This window comes from Oncorhynchus nerka, linkage group LG6 (genome assembly GCF_034236695.1).
Source record: "Oncorhynchus nerka isolate Pitt River linkage group LG6, Oner_Uvic_2.0, whole genome shotgun sequence".
NCBI classification, from domain to species: domain Eukaryota; kingdom Metazoa; phylum Chordata; class Actinopteri; order Salmoniformes; family Salmonidae; genus Oncorhynchus; species Oncorhynchus nerka.
This window is the reverse complement of record NC_088401.1, coordinates 30,151,612-30,167,611: the sequence shown is the minus strand read 5'-3', so window position 1 is coordinate 30,167,611 and position 16,000 is coordinate 30,151,612. Positions and strand designations below refer to the sequence as shown.

At 42.3% G+C, this 16,000-nt stretch overlaps 1 protein-coding gene across 1 annotated transcript in view; it reads right to left on the bottom strand.

Moving 5' to 3' along the window:
• Positions 1 to 5,065: 5,065 nt before the first annotated feature.
• Positions 5,066 to 16,000, bottom strand: part of LOC115130319 (F-box/LRR-repeat protein 7-like) — a 33,327-nt gene continuing 22,392 nt past the window's right edge. Inside the window, exons 3-4 of the mRNA XM_029661336.2 lie at positions 10,005 to 10,613; positions 5,066 to 6,643 (exon numbers count right to left, since the gene is read on the bottom strand). Of these exons, the coding sequence (XP_029517196.1) occupies positions 5,907 to 6,643; positions 10,005 to 10,613 (1,346 nt within the window). The 3' untranslated portion in view covers positions 5,066 to 5,906. The remainder of the gene's footprint in view (positions 6,644 to 10,004; positions 10,614 to 16,000) is intronic.

Here is a 16,000-nt window from a genome sequence, read left to right as displayed (position 1 = left end):
ATGAATTGGCAGGGAATTTCAAGCAAAGCCAATATGCAGTGATAAGGTATTGGGCCATTTCAGATTTAGATATAAGAATTTTTCACATAGTAGTCTGGATGTAGTGAACACATTTTTCAAAATAACTTTAGTTAAGTAAGCTATAAGTGTAGCTTATTTTCTTCCAGTGCAAAGTAATTGGTAACTTGGTAAACTATTTTAGTGTAGCTACCCCAACACTGAAGGGAGAATTATTAGTTATTTTCACTCTTCTGATTTAAAAAAATAAATATTGCACAAACCTCATTGCTCCAGTACTATTTTTAATAGGTTAATGTTGCATAGGTTTATGTTTTTTTAAGTCATGTTCAAAAAAAATCTGAGCGGTAGATCTCAGCTTGCATTTAGACTCAAAGTGATCTTGACTCAGAAAAGGTAGGTGACCACTGTCCTAAGTCAATATGTGTTTTATTCTTTAAGACAATATGTATTTCATAGTGCTTTCTTTTGAGAGCCTAGTTTTACCCTAATTCAGTGGCCTGAAACTCATAGTTTACAGGCCACATTAGGCCTCACATTATGCTGGCTTGCAAAGTGATATTTAATTCCTATTGGATTCCAGTGGGGATATCCAACCTTTTTTTAATCATTCACCTTCAACCTGCATTCAGATTGACTGCCAGGTTTGGAAAGACTAAGATATGAGACTACGTTTTACATCTACTGTAAAGTTGGACAACCAAGTCCAAGTAACAGACTGGAATAGTTTAATTCTGAAGAACCGTAGAGGCCACGTCAAGTATTCCATACTTAACCCAAATGTTCTTTATCGGGCAAGCGTTCTCCAAGGAACCTTAAGAGCTGAGGAAGAACCATTTAAGAACATTTCTTTCTTTCAGTGTACTTTTAATCCTACCCTGGTGTAACAGACAAGCAATTTTCAGGACCTTTCTTCTTAGGTAGCCTAGTGGTTAGAGCGTTGGGCTCGTAACCGAAAGGTTGCTAGATCGAATCCCCGAGCTGACATGGTAAGAATCTGTCATTCTGCCCCTGAACAAGGCAGTTAAACCCACTGTTCCTAGGCCGTCATTGTAAATAAGAATTTGTTCTTAACTTACTTTCCTTGTTAAATATATATTTTTAAATGTCATAGAAACATTTTCACATATGTAGACTCTGGTATGGTACTGGAGATAAGGAAAATGAGGTTGAAAAATTAATTAGGGTTTGTATTACCCCACAAATGGACAGCCTATTTAAATTACATAAATAACCTTGTGAATTAAATTTGTCAGTCATATCAAACTTTGTCAATGCTATACCTTTTGTAAATGGAATATGGGGGTTATATTTCACCATGTTATAGCTAATACAGCTAACATATACTAAAGTGGACCTGCAATATTGATGATTTATTTCTATTGGGGTTTTAATGGTTAGTTATGTAGCTGGCAATCTGAAATGTATTTCTCAACCCATACGAAGTTATCATAATCTGAATTCACTTGATTTTGTAGCGACAGAAATTTGAACTATCAAAAGGTGCGAAGGAGAAGCACGTTTGTGTTCACGAGATTTGTAGCCTACTGTTTGCTTTATGTATTAATCTGCTTTCCTAAAATGCACTAGACAGTGTTTGTAATGTCTTTTTCGCTCCGCTGGTTTTAATGGTGCTTTCTGCCTGTGTGGAGTTATCCTGTCTTACCTACATATGTGTGTTTGTAAATGAACAAATGCTGGAGAAGACTTTTATTAAAGGAAGTTAACTCTTCAGTGTCAACACCAGGGGGCCTTAAAATGCAACACTATATGAGCGTTGCTGTATCAATCATAGCAACCGTCATAACACATTTATTCAACATCATTTACCAGGAGTGTAATCTTTTACATCTTTATTAATCCATTGTACAACAAACATACAGACTCTCAGACCATGAAAAACAAGATTCTCTGGTCTGATGAAACCAAAATTGAACTCTTTGGCCTGAATGCCAAACGTCACATCTGGAGGAAACCTGGCACCATCCCTATGGTGAAGCATGGTGGTGGCAGCATTGAGGGAAAGATGAACGTAACAAAGTACAGAGAGATCAGGACCTCAGACTGGGGAGAAGGTTTACCTTCCAACAGGACAACCACCCTAAACACACAGCCAAAACAGGAGGAGTGGCTACAGGACAAGTCTCTGAATGTCCTTGAGTAGCCCGGACTTAAACCTGATCAAACATCTCTGGAAAGACCTGAAAATAGCTGTACAGCGATGCTCCCCATCCAACCTGACAGAGCTTGAGAGGATCTCCAGTGAAGAATGGGAGAAACTCCCCAAGTACAAGTGTGTCAAGCATGTAGCGTCATACACAAGAAGACTCAAGACTGTAATCGCTGCCAAAGGTGCTTCAACAAAGTACTGTGTAAAGGGTCTGAATACTTATGTAAATGTAATATTTAAGTTTTTTTATATAACTTTAGAAACATTTCTAAAAACCTGTTTTTATGGGGTATTGTGTGTGGATTGATGAGAGAAAAAAACAATTCATGCATTTTAGAATACCTCTGTAACGTAAGAAAATTTGAAAAAATTCAAGGAGTCTGAATAATTTCCAAATGCACTGTAGGCCAATTCTCGTGAGTTAAAAGGGTTAAGCAAGAGAAGTATATAAGTGGATGAATAAGGAGAACTTACATAAGAAGAAAATGTCCATCACGGATTCCACAGACTGCTTCTCCATGCCATCAACCCAACCCAAAGGTGCATAAAATAAAACTATGGCATCAGAAACAACAGTTAGACTGCAACAGAGGTGAAGATATCTGAAATGTGATACAGGTACAGTAATCTGATCTGATGACCACAATAATGTTGTCTTAAAGAAAATCTCACAACAAGATATAAAAGCCAGTGAGCTTGTGAGACATAATCCATCCAAATTCATGGTTGACCACCTCTACAACCATAGGAACCTTCAGGAACTCCTTGTTCTTCAAAACCTCTTCAGGAGGCCCTTTCAGGAACACACCATCAAAGCAGGGCCCATGAATGCCTGAACCTAAAATACAGATATTTTTGTTAGCTTCCGTGCATATGATAATAGACCAACATGCCAAACTAAGCCACATCAGACAGAACTGAATGACCTCATACTTTGTTGATGGTGTGAGTATGTCCCTCTGACGCACTGCACAATCTTCTCATTAGTGCTGTCATCACACTCTGACAGATTGGACATCATCTGGAATGGGAGAGGAATTCACCTGCCATTAACAAACCCTCTCAGAGAAGACTGGTTACTATTTTAGGTAATAGTCAGGGCCATCATGTTATTCATATTGTAACCAATGGTTTGTTTTGTACCAGCATTAATGGGGGCAGGGTGGGTGTGGACCTGGATGCTGTGTTACATAGGTATTCATGAGTATCTTGGCATTGGCCAGTGGGTTGTTGGTAGTAATGGGCCTCTAGTGGTGCCACTCCACTCATAGGGATGGCTCTGGGAAACAGGCCCTCAGCTAATGGACACAACACCTGTCAGGTGATAGACAGAGCCATTGGGTCAAACAGTGCTACTCTCTTTGGTTTTGATGGTTTACACTGTGAGGTATAAATTCAACCACACCTCTTCTTTTGTACCTGACCATCTCACTGCTGTGTCACATTGTCTTTCTCATATCTACCAGCATGGATGCACTAATGCCCCAGGTAGATTGTCCGAAGATGGTGACTGAGTCTGGGTCTCCCCCAAAATCCATGATATTATCACGAACCCACTGAAGGCTGGCAATCTGGTCCAAGAAGCCCCAGTTACCACCTGCATGTTTGTCTCCTGTACTTGAAGCAAATAAACAATACACCTGGTGTTGTAATGTCTAAGGTTGCAATTGTTTTGGCACACCTGACACATCAAATTAACATTCAAGGCACCATTGTAAAACATACTATAGTTCAGTTAGAGTTTAAGGCACTTAATGCGAATTGGAGTAAATGTAGAGTAACACTGGTGAAATGTTGTCAAGGTCATACCTTAAGAAACCCAGGATGCTAAGGCGATACTGAATGACAACCACAACCACATTCTGATAGGCCACCAGGGCCGATCCATCATATTGGAAGGTTCCACCCACAGCTAAGCCTCCCCATGGATCCAAACCATAACCCGAGTAAGGGGTAGTTTGGTGCAAGTACAGACGTGTCTGTCAGTAAGACTTGAAGTCATATTGTCCAATAGGTAAAAAGGAGGGGAGTAGGATCAGGTTGTAGGTTAAATAAGGACAAAATCTGTAATGCAATATGTACCTGTTTGAGCTAACAAAGTGCTGAAAAGGCCTACGGCCGGGCAAAAACTCAACAGAAACTGTTTCATCGTGGCTGTTACTTTCAGAGAGAAAGAGAAATTCAGACTGATAAAAACACATACATTACACAGGCATTCAAATCAATCATAAACACGCAGACACTCACATACACACAAACCAGTGACTATCAGTGTTAACTGTCATTGGTTGTCAGTCAGTGATTTGAAATTCCAATTTCTACGTAAACATAACAGAAGAACAGAGAAGAAGACATGTAGCTACAATACAAGACAGTGAAAATAACAACTGTTTAACACTCGGGTACTCAAATGTTATTCTACTCTTCTTTGTCAGTGTGTTATAACAGGAACACAACCCTAGAGGATGGTGGCCAAAGTTGCGGTGACACACAGTCCTTACCATATGAGGTAACATGGTACAGCAATGGAATGAATAAACAGGAAGCGTGTTGTGAAGTGCTGTCACACATGCGCAGACACACACAGAACAATGACCTTTGGTTAACAACTCAACGGATTATCTCTAGCACTCTCTCTGCGGCTCTCTGTCAGTTAAGTTACCGTATATAGTGTACGATACCGTATATGGTAGCAAGCCACTTATGGTAGCACCAGTATTTTTTAGATACTATGCTTTTTCAAGCATCCGAATGGCCCTAAATAGCGAGTGCTACTACAATTGAACTTCATGCATACTCATGTCCACATGGGCGTCACGTCTCGTGGCTATATTCACTTCATGTTGTGTAGAAAAATATGTCCTGATGGTCGAAGAATTGTTTATTACAAAGCTGTTTATTAGAATAATTGTAGCAGCAACGTGTTCCTGGTCAAAAGAACATCAATCCTTTTGTTTTCTATTTGGTGGTAAAAACGTAGTTGTACACTGAGTCCATACATTGAGTCCATACATTCATTCTATACACGGTACTTTGCAAGATAAAATAGTCAAGACGCATGACACCATTGACCTCAATTGAAGTGATTGTCTATTAGATTTGATAAAGTACATATGCACACAAAATACCAAAAAAAAAAAGAAACATTATAAGCATTTAAGACTGACAAAGATACACCTTTCTTCCTACTGGATTTGAACACAGGGTTAAGAAGTCACCAGATATGCATGCTGGTTATTGGGTTAGCTTACTAGTGATACATTCATAGTGGTTTTGGTGTGGAATAACTTCCTGCGCAAAAAGGAATGTGTACAATGTAATGGTGAATATCTGTCTCCTTAATGTCGAGGAAATGAAGCACAAAAGATGGACAAAGGTAAAGAGAAGGCATTCGAAATGAATCTGTACCCAGTGCTCAATGTTATTGCATAGCAAACGTCACATCCGAAATGTGTCATGTGAGAGGAATACCAAACAAGGTCTAATACATTGAAACATTTGCCTCCCTTTATACAGATAAATATGTTAAATACATTCCATGTGAGTGTACGCAAAGAACAGCATTATTAACCATGCAAATAACCTTCAAAAAAGACACAAGTGGATATTGCACACCCTTTCCAACTAGTCCTGACAACTCAGCCCTCTTCTTGGTCAACCCCAGAGCAGGAATTTAAACATATCCATTTGTCAGAAGGTGAATCCAGTGATCCCTCTCTCAGAAGAACCCGGGGTTCGTGTGCTCTATGACGCAGCGTCTGCAGTGGCGCCTAACGAATCGCAGTGCCTCCGGCGACACCTCGCAGTCCTGTACGTTGAGCAGCTGCAGGTCGCAGCAGTTCGCGGCTATGGCCCGTAGCCCTCGACCCGTCACGCTCTCACACGCCCTCAGGCTCAGCCTCCTCAGGCCCTGGCAATACAGTGCCAGCTGCTCCAGCCCGCTGTCTGACACCAACGGGCACTTGCCTACATCCAGGGACTTGAGTTTGGGGCAGCTCCTGGCCAAGTGTCCCAGGCCGTGGTCCGTGAGGCCCTCGCAGCCCCGCGCATTCAGGTACCGGAGCCGCGGGCAGTAGCGAGCCACGTAGCGCACCCCCACGTCTGTGATGCGGCCGCAGTGGGCCACACTCAGGTAGCGCAGGCAGCCCTCCAGGCGGGCCACCTCGCGCAGCCCGAAATCCCCCACCAGGCGGCAGTCGCTGAGGCTGAGCTCCCTGACGGAGGGGCAGTGCAGAGCCAGGTGGCGCAGGGCTTCGTCAGTGAGGCGCGTGCAGCGCCGCAGGTAGAGGTGTGTGAGGCGGGGGCAGTGGGAGGCAATGGTGCGGAGGCCCTGGTCCTCCAGGGAAAAACAGTCAGACATGTCCAGGTAGTGGATGGAGATCTGCTGGCCATGCAGTGGAGAGAGCTGGACTGAAGCCTCCTGGGTGAGGCTGATGCAGGTCACCTTGGAACAGCCTGGAGGAACAGAAGGGGCTTATTACAAAGACAGCCATGTAATCGTAACTGGTCTTGGTCTATAACTTCAAGCAATTTGCATATTTTGTTGTCTGACCATTCTCTCTTAGTATAGCATACGCAATTTCCTTATAATTTGTACTAATGTTGCAGCTATGTGAGAAAAGACCACTTGAGGGTGCCAAAGTAGAACCTGCTATATTGCCTAACCATACTTCTTGAAAGACATGACCAAATTCAGAATACAAATAACACATCAGGGGACCAACATTTTCCAGCAAAATAAATACATCTTCATTTCATTATTTCTACAACCACGACCATTCAAGTCTATTTTTACAACAAAGGACTTTACTTCCTCATGGCACTGACTTTGCTTTGTCACCAAAGCCGAGTCAAAGTAAATGTTTTTTTTTTTTGTGCCACTTCCTTAATGAAAGCACCAGACTAGCCCTCTTACTCCTGTTAGGTAAAGGAGTCCGGCTTTCAAAGCTAAGTAGGTCTTTCCTCTCCCACTAGGGACCCAATGGCTGGAAGAGCTTCCATGCTCCTTTAATGTTTTTCCCAGCTTTGGGAGAAAACGAGGACTGAAATGAATTTCTCTTTAAGGAAAGTTCACAGATGTGTGTGATGCAGGGCCGGCCCGCACATTAGGCAAGATTAGGCAGCAGCCTAGGGCTGCAGATTGACAGGGGAGGCATTTTCTGAGCTAAACTGACCAAGATGCACCTCCAACAACACATAATACATCCCATAATTCTGCTAAAAAACAGTGATAATTTATCTCAGCCAGTGGCATATGGGCTATTTAGGTGAGCGCTGATGCCGCCCCATGATAAGCAGTGCCCGCTTTGTAAAAAAACATATTTAAAAAATAAAAAAAGGTCTAACAAAGCATGTAGTCTATAGCCTACGGTACAAAGAGTATGTGGCATTTTCTGTAGCCTACAGTCTGGCAATTACATTTATGAAAATCTCATGAGACAGACACTTTTTACATCATGCACATTTCTCAGATCAAATAGCCAAGTGGTCACCAACCTTTTCTGAGACAAGATCCCTTTCGCAGTCAAAAAGCAAGCCGAGATCTACCGCTTCATTAAAAAAAAAACATAACTTAAAAAACGTAACATTAACCTAATAAAAACAGTTATGTAGGAATACGGTTTGTGCATTAAGCCCAATACATTATCACAGCATATTTGCTATATGCCTGGCCTGCCAATGTTGTTCTTCTCAGACCATATTATCTTTCAAAACTCAAGCTTTGATAACAAAATAGATCAGTTGGTGTAGCACTTACGAGGCACAGCTGAGCATTAATTGAAATCATTTGTTTTGATTTGATTTTACTGGACTAATGCTACCTGCATCTGATGGTCATGGTGCTTTAAAGGCAACTGGAATCTCTGAGGTCAAATCACGACATCAGTGATCTTCAGGTCGAAAAGTTAGAGCTCTAGAAAGATGCCAGAGTTTCCAACTATATTTTTCAGAGTTAGTTTTTTTCAGAGTTCCCGAGGTGTCTTGAATGCACTGAATTAGTCTCAGAGGAGGGAAGGAGAAAGCAGCAAAGGGTCTGACCTCTCATGGTCTCTGCTCTCTCCTTCCTTCCCTCTGGTGAGACTGACCAGAGAGAGGGCACACCGTCTTCCGCCTGATGGCAAAACTTGATTTGCACCGCATCAGCCTCGTGCAAAAATGAATGTTGTTCCTATGACCAGAGACGGTGAAATATTCCTCGATATTAAAATAGATACAACGAAATGCTAATAAAAATAAAAACATAGGGCTATCGACAGCTACTCATTCACTGCAGCTGCAGCGCTAGTGGAAGTTTGGAGAAGCGCGTTTTACGTTTTGTAATAGTGTTGAATAAAAACAGTGTTGACAGTGCTGAATAAAAGCGCATGACCTCACACAATACAGCAGCTCTTTGCTGTAATCTTTGACAGTCTCTCTCTGGTCATTGTTTAAAAAGTTATTAAATCTTACATAGGCTAGTATCAAACTTTGCTGTGGCCCGGGGTCATTGAAGCTCGAGGCACGGTGATGTGACCTATTCGAATTGCCAGAGCAGTAAGCACATTCAATTTAGCCACAGATCTCCTGGTCCGTCCGGTAGGGGGAGTTTGTATTTACAGACAAATGAAATGGTTCGAAATGGGAACACTGCCTACCCAGTGTGATCGCAATCAACCGGTTGGTGACCACTAAAACAGCTTAACCTGGTGCCCAATCAAATGAAAAATGTGCTTTGATTTGTATATGACGTGTTAACAAACAAGATGTCCTAAAACAGGACAGGTCAAAGTAAAATGGACAATATGCAATGGAAAATCAGGAGTTTCACACCGTGGGCTAAGTTGTCATGATAATCAGTGGTATTAGTACATTTTTGACGAGCTGCGTCATAGCGAAAAACAAAATTCTTCTGCATTTCTGCTGTGTAAACACATGGATTCTCATTGCAAATAGGCTTAGGATGACTCCTGATAAAGTTTGGTAGCTGATGTAGAGCTTAAATCAGCCAAATTGAACAGTCACAGGAATCAGGACTAATAAAGCAAATGCAACTGCCTGTTTTCTGGATGGGCATTCCTAAAATTCCATTGCGGGCCGACAATGACTTTACATTTTTTTAAATTGCATTATGATAACATTGTGACCCCAGTAGAAGTAGTACATTTGGGGCAGCAGGTAGCCTAGTGGATAGAGCGTTGGGCCAGTAACCTAAAGGTTTCCCGAGCTGACAAGGTAGAAATCTGTTGTTCTACCCCTGAACAAGGCAGAACAAGCCACTATTCCCCGATAGGCTGTCACTGTAAATAAGAATTTGTTCTCAACTGACTTGCCTAGTTAAATAAAAGAAATAACACTAATGAGACATTTTAGATAAAACAGGATTTTCTGAAACGCAGGCCACGTGTGCTCAAAACTAAGGTCATTCATTGAGAATTAATTTGCTCACAATGTTATTTCCCTTCACTTAAATTGAGTAACACCAAGTGACATTTTGGAGCAATTTGCTTACCCTTAGTACTTTAAACAATGCATAAACAAAGTTTTTCAGTATAAAGGACCTGCATTATGTTTTATCATTCATAAACAGTTCAATAAAACAACATGTATGATGTGTAACTATTTGTCATGTTCAAGTGTTTTTCATGATTGCAACGGCAAGGGACACAAATGCCAATGCAAATCAAAAACGACCCCTATAATAACCGCAGGAAACTGGGCATTCCTCTGATATACGATGTGAACATGTGTGAAGCATTTGCATAAAAGCTGATTCTTCACTCATTCAGAGTCTCCAACCACTTCTGAACTGAACTTGTCCCCAACCTCCCATGGTTACCTGAGACATTGAGGTGCTCCAGGTTGGGGCAACAGGAAACCACCTCGAACACGGCCTCATTGGAGATGTTGTAGCAGCCGGTCACCTCTAGGCGGCGCAGCTCCGGACAACACTGAGCCACTGCATGCAGCCCCCGGTCAGTGAGCCTCCGGCAGCCGCTGGCCACTACTGTCTCCAGGGTCAGACACACGTTGGGGGTGTCCTGACACAGCCGGTGGGTCAGCACCCTCAGGGCACGGTCGGCATGGAGCAGCTCGCCTGTCAGACGCACGGTGCTCCACAGGCGCGGGTCCCATGCCAGGTTGTACCAGCGCCGGCACACCCGTGCACAGCAGCACAGCTGATTGGTGGGAAGGTGAGAGAAGATCTGCAGGAGGGCATGATCAGGGAGGAGGTCGATGGGGGCGTAGTGTTGACCTTTAGATTGGCGGGAGCGGGTCTGAGTGCCTGGCTGGGGGTGTACCATGGCGATGGTCTCTGCAGAGCCAGAGGGGGAGGTGGACTCATGGCCATTGATGGATAGGGCTGGGGAGGAGAGGGAAGGGGACTTTGTGGGCAGGATGAGGCCAGGGCTGGGGGTGCTCAATGTCCGTGTGCTGCGGTCTGAGTCTGAGAGAAAGAGAGAGAGATATATAAATAGAGAGAAAACAATCAGAAGCATAGTTCATACTACCATAGAGATATGTCACATCAGAGACATAATGCAGCCTGAGAAATATATATTTTTAAATATGGAAAAAAATCCCACACACAAGTCAATAGCCATTTTTCCTCTCTTCCCCATAATCTCATTGTCAAGAAACATATGTCCATTGTTGTAAAACACTTTGTATTACCATATTTACACTTTGAAAATGGTGCAGTCCATTTGATATTGTTCAAAGTTCCAGCCATGAGAGAACGGCATCAAATGTGGTACCTATCAACTGGCTTTTATTAAAGCTTTCGGCACAGATGGTGCCATGCAGGGTTCTATCATCAATGACTAACACAAACTATAGGGTTACCATGGATCTCATTATCTTGTTTTGGGATGTTTGTGTGAAAATGAAGTGTCAAGTTTATCTTGCATGCACTTGTACAACGGTCACAGGGCCTCTTCATCAGATAAACTTGCTCTGTTCAAAGGCGGCGGTTAGGGAGTTTGGTGCTGTGGTCGGCGTTGTATGGTTGGCCATATGTAAACACTGAGGCCCCTCCAGACTGCAGATGTGCGCTGAGTGCCGCCGTGCCGAGGGAAGGAGGGAGTCGTGAGAAGCTGCAAGCTGGATCCCATCACCATGGCGTGAGAGCGGAGGATTCCCCCATCTCTTTTTTTTGGCCCTGGAGTTGGATCTGATTCCTGAGAGCGACCCATCACACTGGGACACGGAGTGCTCTCCTCCGATGCGATCACCATCTCCTCATCACCCCTCAAAGCGGACCGTCCCTTCTCAAAGGTTTTGTACAGAGTGGTTGTAATCATTGAAAGAAGTCACCTCGCCGTCCCGGTGTGGGAGAGTGGAATCGTTATCGGCTAAAAACAGTAAGAATCTAAATTGCACACTTCTTGCATCCTCTCTCCTCACCTCCTCAAAAATCCAATGGAGGAGAAGGTCAGAGGGGAGGGACCTCTGGCTTTCTCATCCAGTGGGTTTTGAGAGGGAGACAAGGAGAGAGGAAAGATGAAGCGAGGAGTATGCAATTGAGATATTCCCTTAATATGAATCCTCTGACTGGTACACAGACACAATTGCGTGATACAAGTGAGGAGGGGGAAATACGACAGTGTATAAATCTCATCTCCTACACAAATAATTTTAAAAAACTGGAGAGTGTGGGAAACATTTTCACCATTTGATACCCCACGATTATAAATGGTTTCCCGAAAGTCCAACAAATGATGCGTTTTGGATGATCCACCTATATGGGGCATATAGGGGTTATGGCTAGACTTTGGTTCTTTATGAGGGGGAACAACCCTGATAAAAAGCTGCGGCTCGTTACACGATGTAATGGGATGTCTAAAATCAAGTTTACAGCCTACTGCATTCAGGAAAAGTCTCTACAGTGTAATATATCATGCAGGTATACAAATAGATTATAGGCATTGGGTATGTCCAAAATTGGAGGGGATTTAGAGAGAAAATGGGAACAGACAGGTAGACAGATAACGTTGTCAGTTATGTAGATTTATTTATGTAGATTTATAGATTTTCAGAGACAGAGCACACTGTTTCTACATAATGTATGCCTGTTGCTGCGTGACAAACGAACATTGACCCCGCTAATGCCTGTTAGTTAGATTTGTGTGCGAGCAGAGCACAGACAGGCGGACTGACAGACAGCGACCCTCCTAAAGTTTGTCACGTAGATTTGTATTCCAGACCTGACCTGAGATCAGACTCCTCCTGACCAGGTTGTGATGACATACCCAGACTCAGGCCCTCTGGGGAACATGATACAAGACTACAACACAAAGTGAAAAAATATGTTGACTCAACACTCACAGAGGCTTCAGAAAACAACTAAAAAAACATCATCTCCGCCATATAGAATGGCTTAGAGAAAATGTAAAAATGTGTATAGAAAATAACATGGCTTGGAGGACTAGGGAGAACACTAGTTGTGGAAATGCTTACAGAAATCCTTAGTCTTATTCCATTATTTATTTTAGATTAGTATGAATACATCATGCATGCGGTCCCATTCAGTGTTGGAGCTTTCGGGTTGCGGGTTGGGTGTTCTCAAGAACTAGCGCTGGCCTTGGTCTGCATTTAAATGCTTTGCCCATTCTCATACTGGGTGGTCCATTCATAGTGGGTTCCACTTGATACACTACATGACCAAAAGTATGTGGGCATTAATATCATGGACATTAATATGGAGTTGGTCCCCCATTTGCTGCTATAACAACCTCCCCTCTTCTGGGAAGGCTTTCCACGAGATATTGGAACATTGCAGCAGGGACTTGCTTCCATTCAACAACAAGAACATTAGTGAGGTCGGGCACTGATGTTGGGCAATTAGGTCTGGCTCGCAGTCGGCGTTCCAATTCATCCCAAAGGTGTTCGATGGGGTTGAGGTCAGGGCTCTGTGCAGGCCAGTCAAGTTATTCCACACCAATCTCGACAAACCATTTTTGTATAGACCTCCATTTGTGCACAGGGGCATTGTCATGCTGAAACAGCAAATCAAATCAAACTTTATTGGTCACTCATTCCAACAGTGAAGTAATATCTAACAAGTAATCTAACAATTCCCAAACAACTACCGAATACACACAAATCTAACAAGTAATCTAACAATTCCACAACTACCTAATACACACAAATATAAAGGGGCGAATGAGAATATGTACATATAAGTAGAGTTGAAGTCGGAAGTTTATATACACCTTAGCCAAATACATTGAAACTCAGTTTTTCACAATTCCTGACATTCAATCCTAGTCAAATTTGTGTGAATGTGAAATGTCAGAATAATAATAGAAATAATTATTTATTTCAGCTTTTATTTCTTTCATCACATTCACAGTGGGTCAGAAGTTTACATACATTCAATTAGTACTTGGTAGCATTGCCTTTAAATTGTTTAACTTGGTTCAAATGTTTTGGGTAGCCTTCCACAAGTGTCCCACAATAAATTGGGTGAATTTTGGCCCATTCCTCCTGACAGGGCTGGATTAACTGAATCAAGTATGTAGGCCTCCTTGCTCACACACGTTCTTTCAGTTCTGCCCACAAATTTTCTATGGGATTAAGTTCAGGGCTTTGTGATGGCCACTCCAATACCTTGACTTTGTTGTCCTCAAGCCATTTTGCCACAACTTTGGAAGTATGCTTGGGGTCCATTGTCCATTTGGAAGACCCATTTGCAACCAAGCTTTAACTTCCTGACTGATGTCTTGAGATGTTGCTTCAATATATCCACATAATTTTCCAGCCTCATGATGCCATCAATTTTGTGAAGTGCACCAGTCCCTCCTGCAGCAAAGCACCCCCACAACATGCTGCCACCACCATGCTTCACGGTTGGAATGGTGTTCTTTGGCTTGCAAGCATCCCCCTTTTTCCTCCAAACATAACAATGGTCATTATGGCAAAACAGTTCTATTTTTGTTTCATCGGACCAGAGGACATTTCTCCAAAAAGTACAATCTTTGTCCCCATGTGCAGTTGCAAACCGTAGTCTGGCTTTTTTATAGTGGTTTTGGAGCAGTGGCTTCTTCCTTGCTGAGCGGCCTTTCAGGTTATGTCTATATAGGACTTGTTTTACTATGGAAATATACACTTTTGTACCTGTTTCCTCCAGCATCTCCACAAGGTCCTTTGCAGTTGTTCTTGGATTGACTTGGATTGCACTTTTGGCACCGTAGTACGTTCATCTCTAGGAGACAGAAGGCGTCTCCTTCCTGAGTGGCATGATGGTTGCGTGGTCCCATGGTGTTTATATTTGCGTACTATTGTTTGTACAGATGAATGTGGTATCTTCAGGCGTTTGGAAATTGCTCCCAGGATGAACCAGACTTGTGGAGGTCTACAATTTTCTGAGGTCTTGGCTGATTTCTTTTGATTTTCCCATGATGTCAAGCAAAGAGGCACTGAGTTTGAAGGTAGGCCTCCAAATACATCCACAGGTACACCTCCAATTGACTGAAATGATGTCAATTAGCCTATCAGAGGCTTCTAAAGCCATGACGTAATTTTCTGGAGTTTTCCAAGCTGTTTAAAGGCACAGTCAACTTAGTGTATGTAAACTTCTGACCCACTGGAATTGTGATACAGTGAATTATAAGTGAAATAATTTGTCTGTAATCAATTGTTGTAAAAATTACTTGTGTCATGCAGAAAGTCCTAACCGACTTGCCAAAACTACAGTTTGTGAACAAGAAATTTGTGGAGTGGTTGAAAAACAAGTTTTAATGACTCCAACCGAAGTGTATGTAAACATTCGACTTCAACTGTACATATGCCATTCATTTTGATGAATGAACAAGCCTTAGTTTCATCATCCAAATCCTAACTGATACTATGGATTTTGCATGCAGGAGACATGGCCAGCTGCCACTGGACAAGGAGCAACATCCAAACTCCGTAATTACATGTCACTCACTGATCATAAGAGCATTCCAAACCCAGAGAATCACAGTGCTCCTAATTAAGCTACATTTCCCCCATAGCTCCTATCTACACTTTCATGCAGCTGGTGAGAAAAGTTAAATGAAGACAGCTTTTCTTTTCTTTTGATTCACTCTATTTTGAGTTTGAGCACCTGGGTTTCTTTTGGAGGATACACAGCTAAGTCTCTTTGCTCTCTGTAAGAGACAAAAAGGTATCAACTAAGGCTCATGTCAACTAGTTGATTGAGCCAACTGCAAGTACAGTGGTAGTTTAAATCTTTGCTATCTGTTCTTTTCAAAACTGAACGGTTTTGAAACCCTCTCTACTTTTACTGTTTGCCGAGGAAATAAAAACTTTAGCCGTCTTGATCATTTTGTAACTTCGATTGAAAACAAGAGTTTTACGAGAAACTGTTGAGTCCAACCTCAGCATCAGTCAAGCCTCGGTAGCCAGAGCATGACTCATAAAAGTTGAACTTTCATCGGCGGTTCTATGCATCGGAAGGAATAGATCCTGGAAGTGTCTTCAAAGCCCTTCACTTCCATCCCAATGGTGAGACAAACACGTACTGCCATTAAAAAACACGCAGACACTGCTTTTGCCAGTCCAAGTTCAGTATCTTTCTAATGGAAACCAGCATGCTAGGGATAATAAAACAAGTTAGATTTTAGACATACACAAATATGCAGACAAACAGACAGGCATAACACATTGACCCAGCCAAAACAAATGACCTGAAATATAAAACACCCAAGTTCATCAGGTTAAAAAAAATGTAAAAGAAATAAACAAACTGGAAAAGTATTGATTACTCTTTTGTGTGATGTGTGTGAAAGTGCTATTGGTCGAAAGAACTATCCTTTGTCCCCTTTTGAACGAACTCCTTCCTACCAT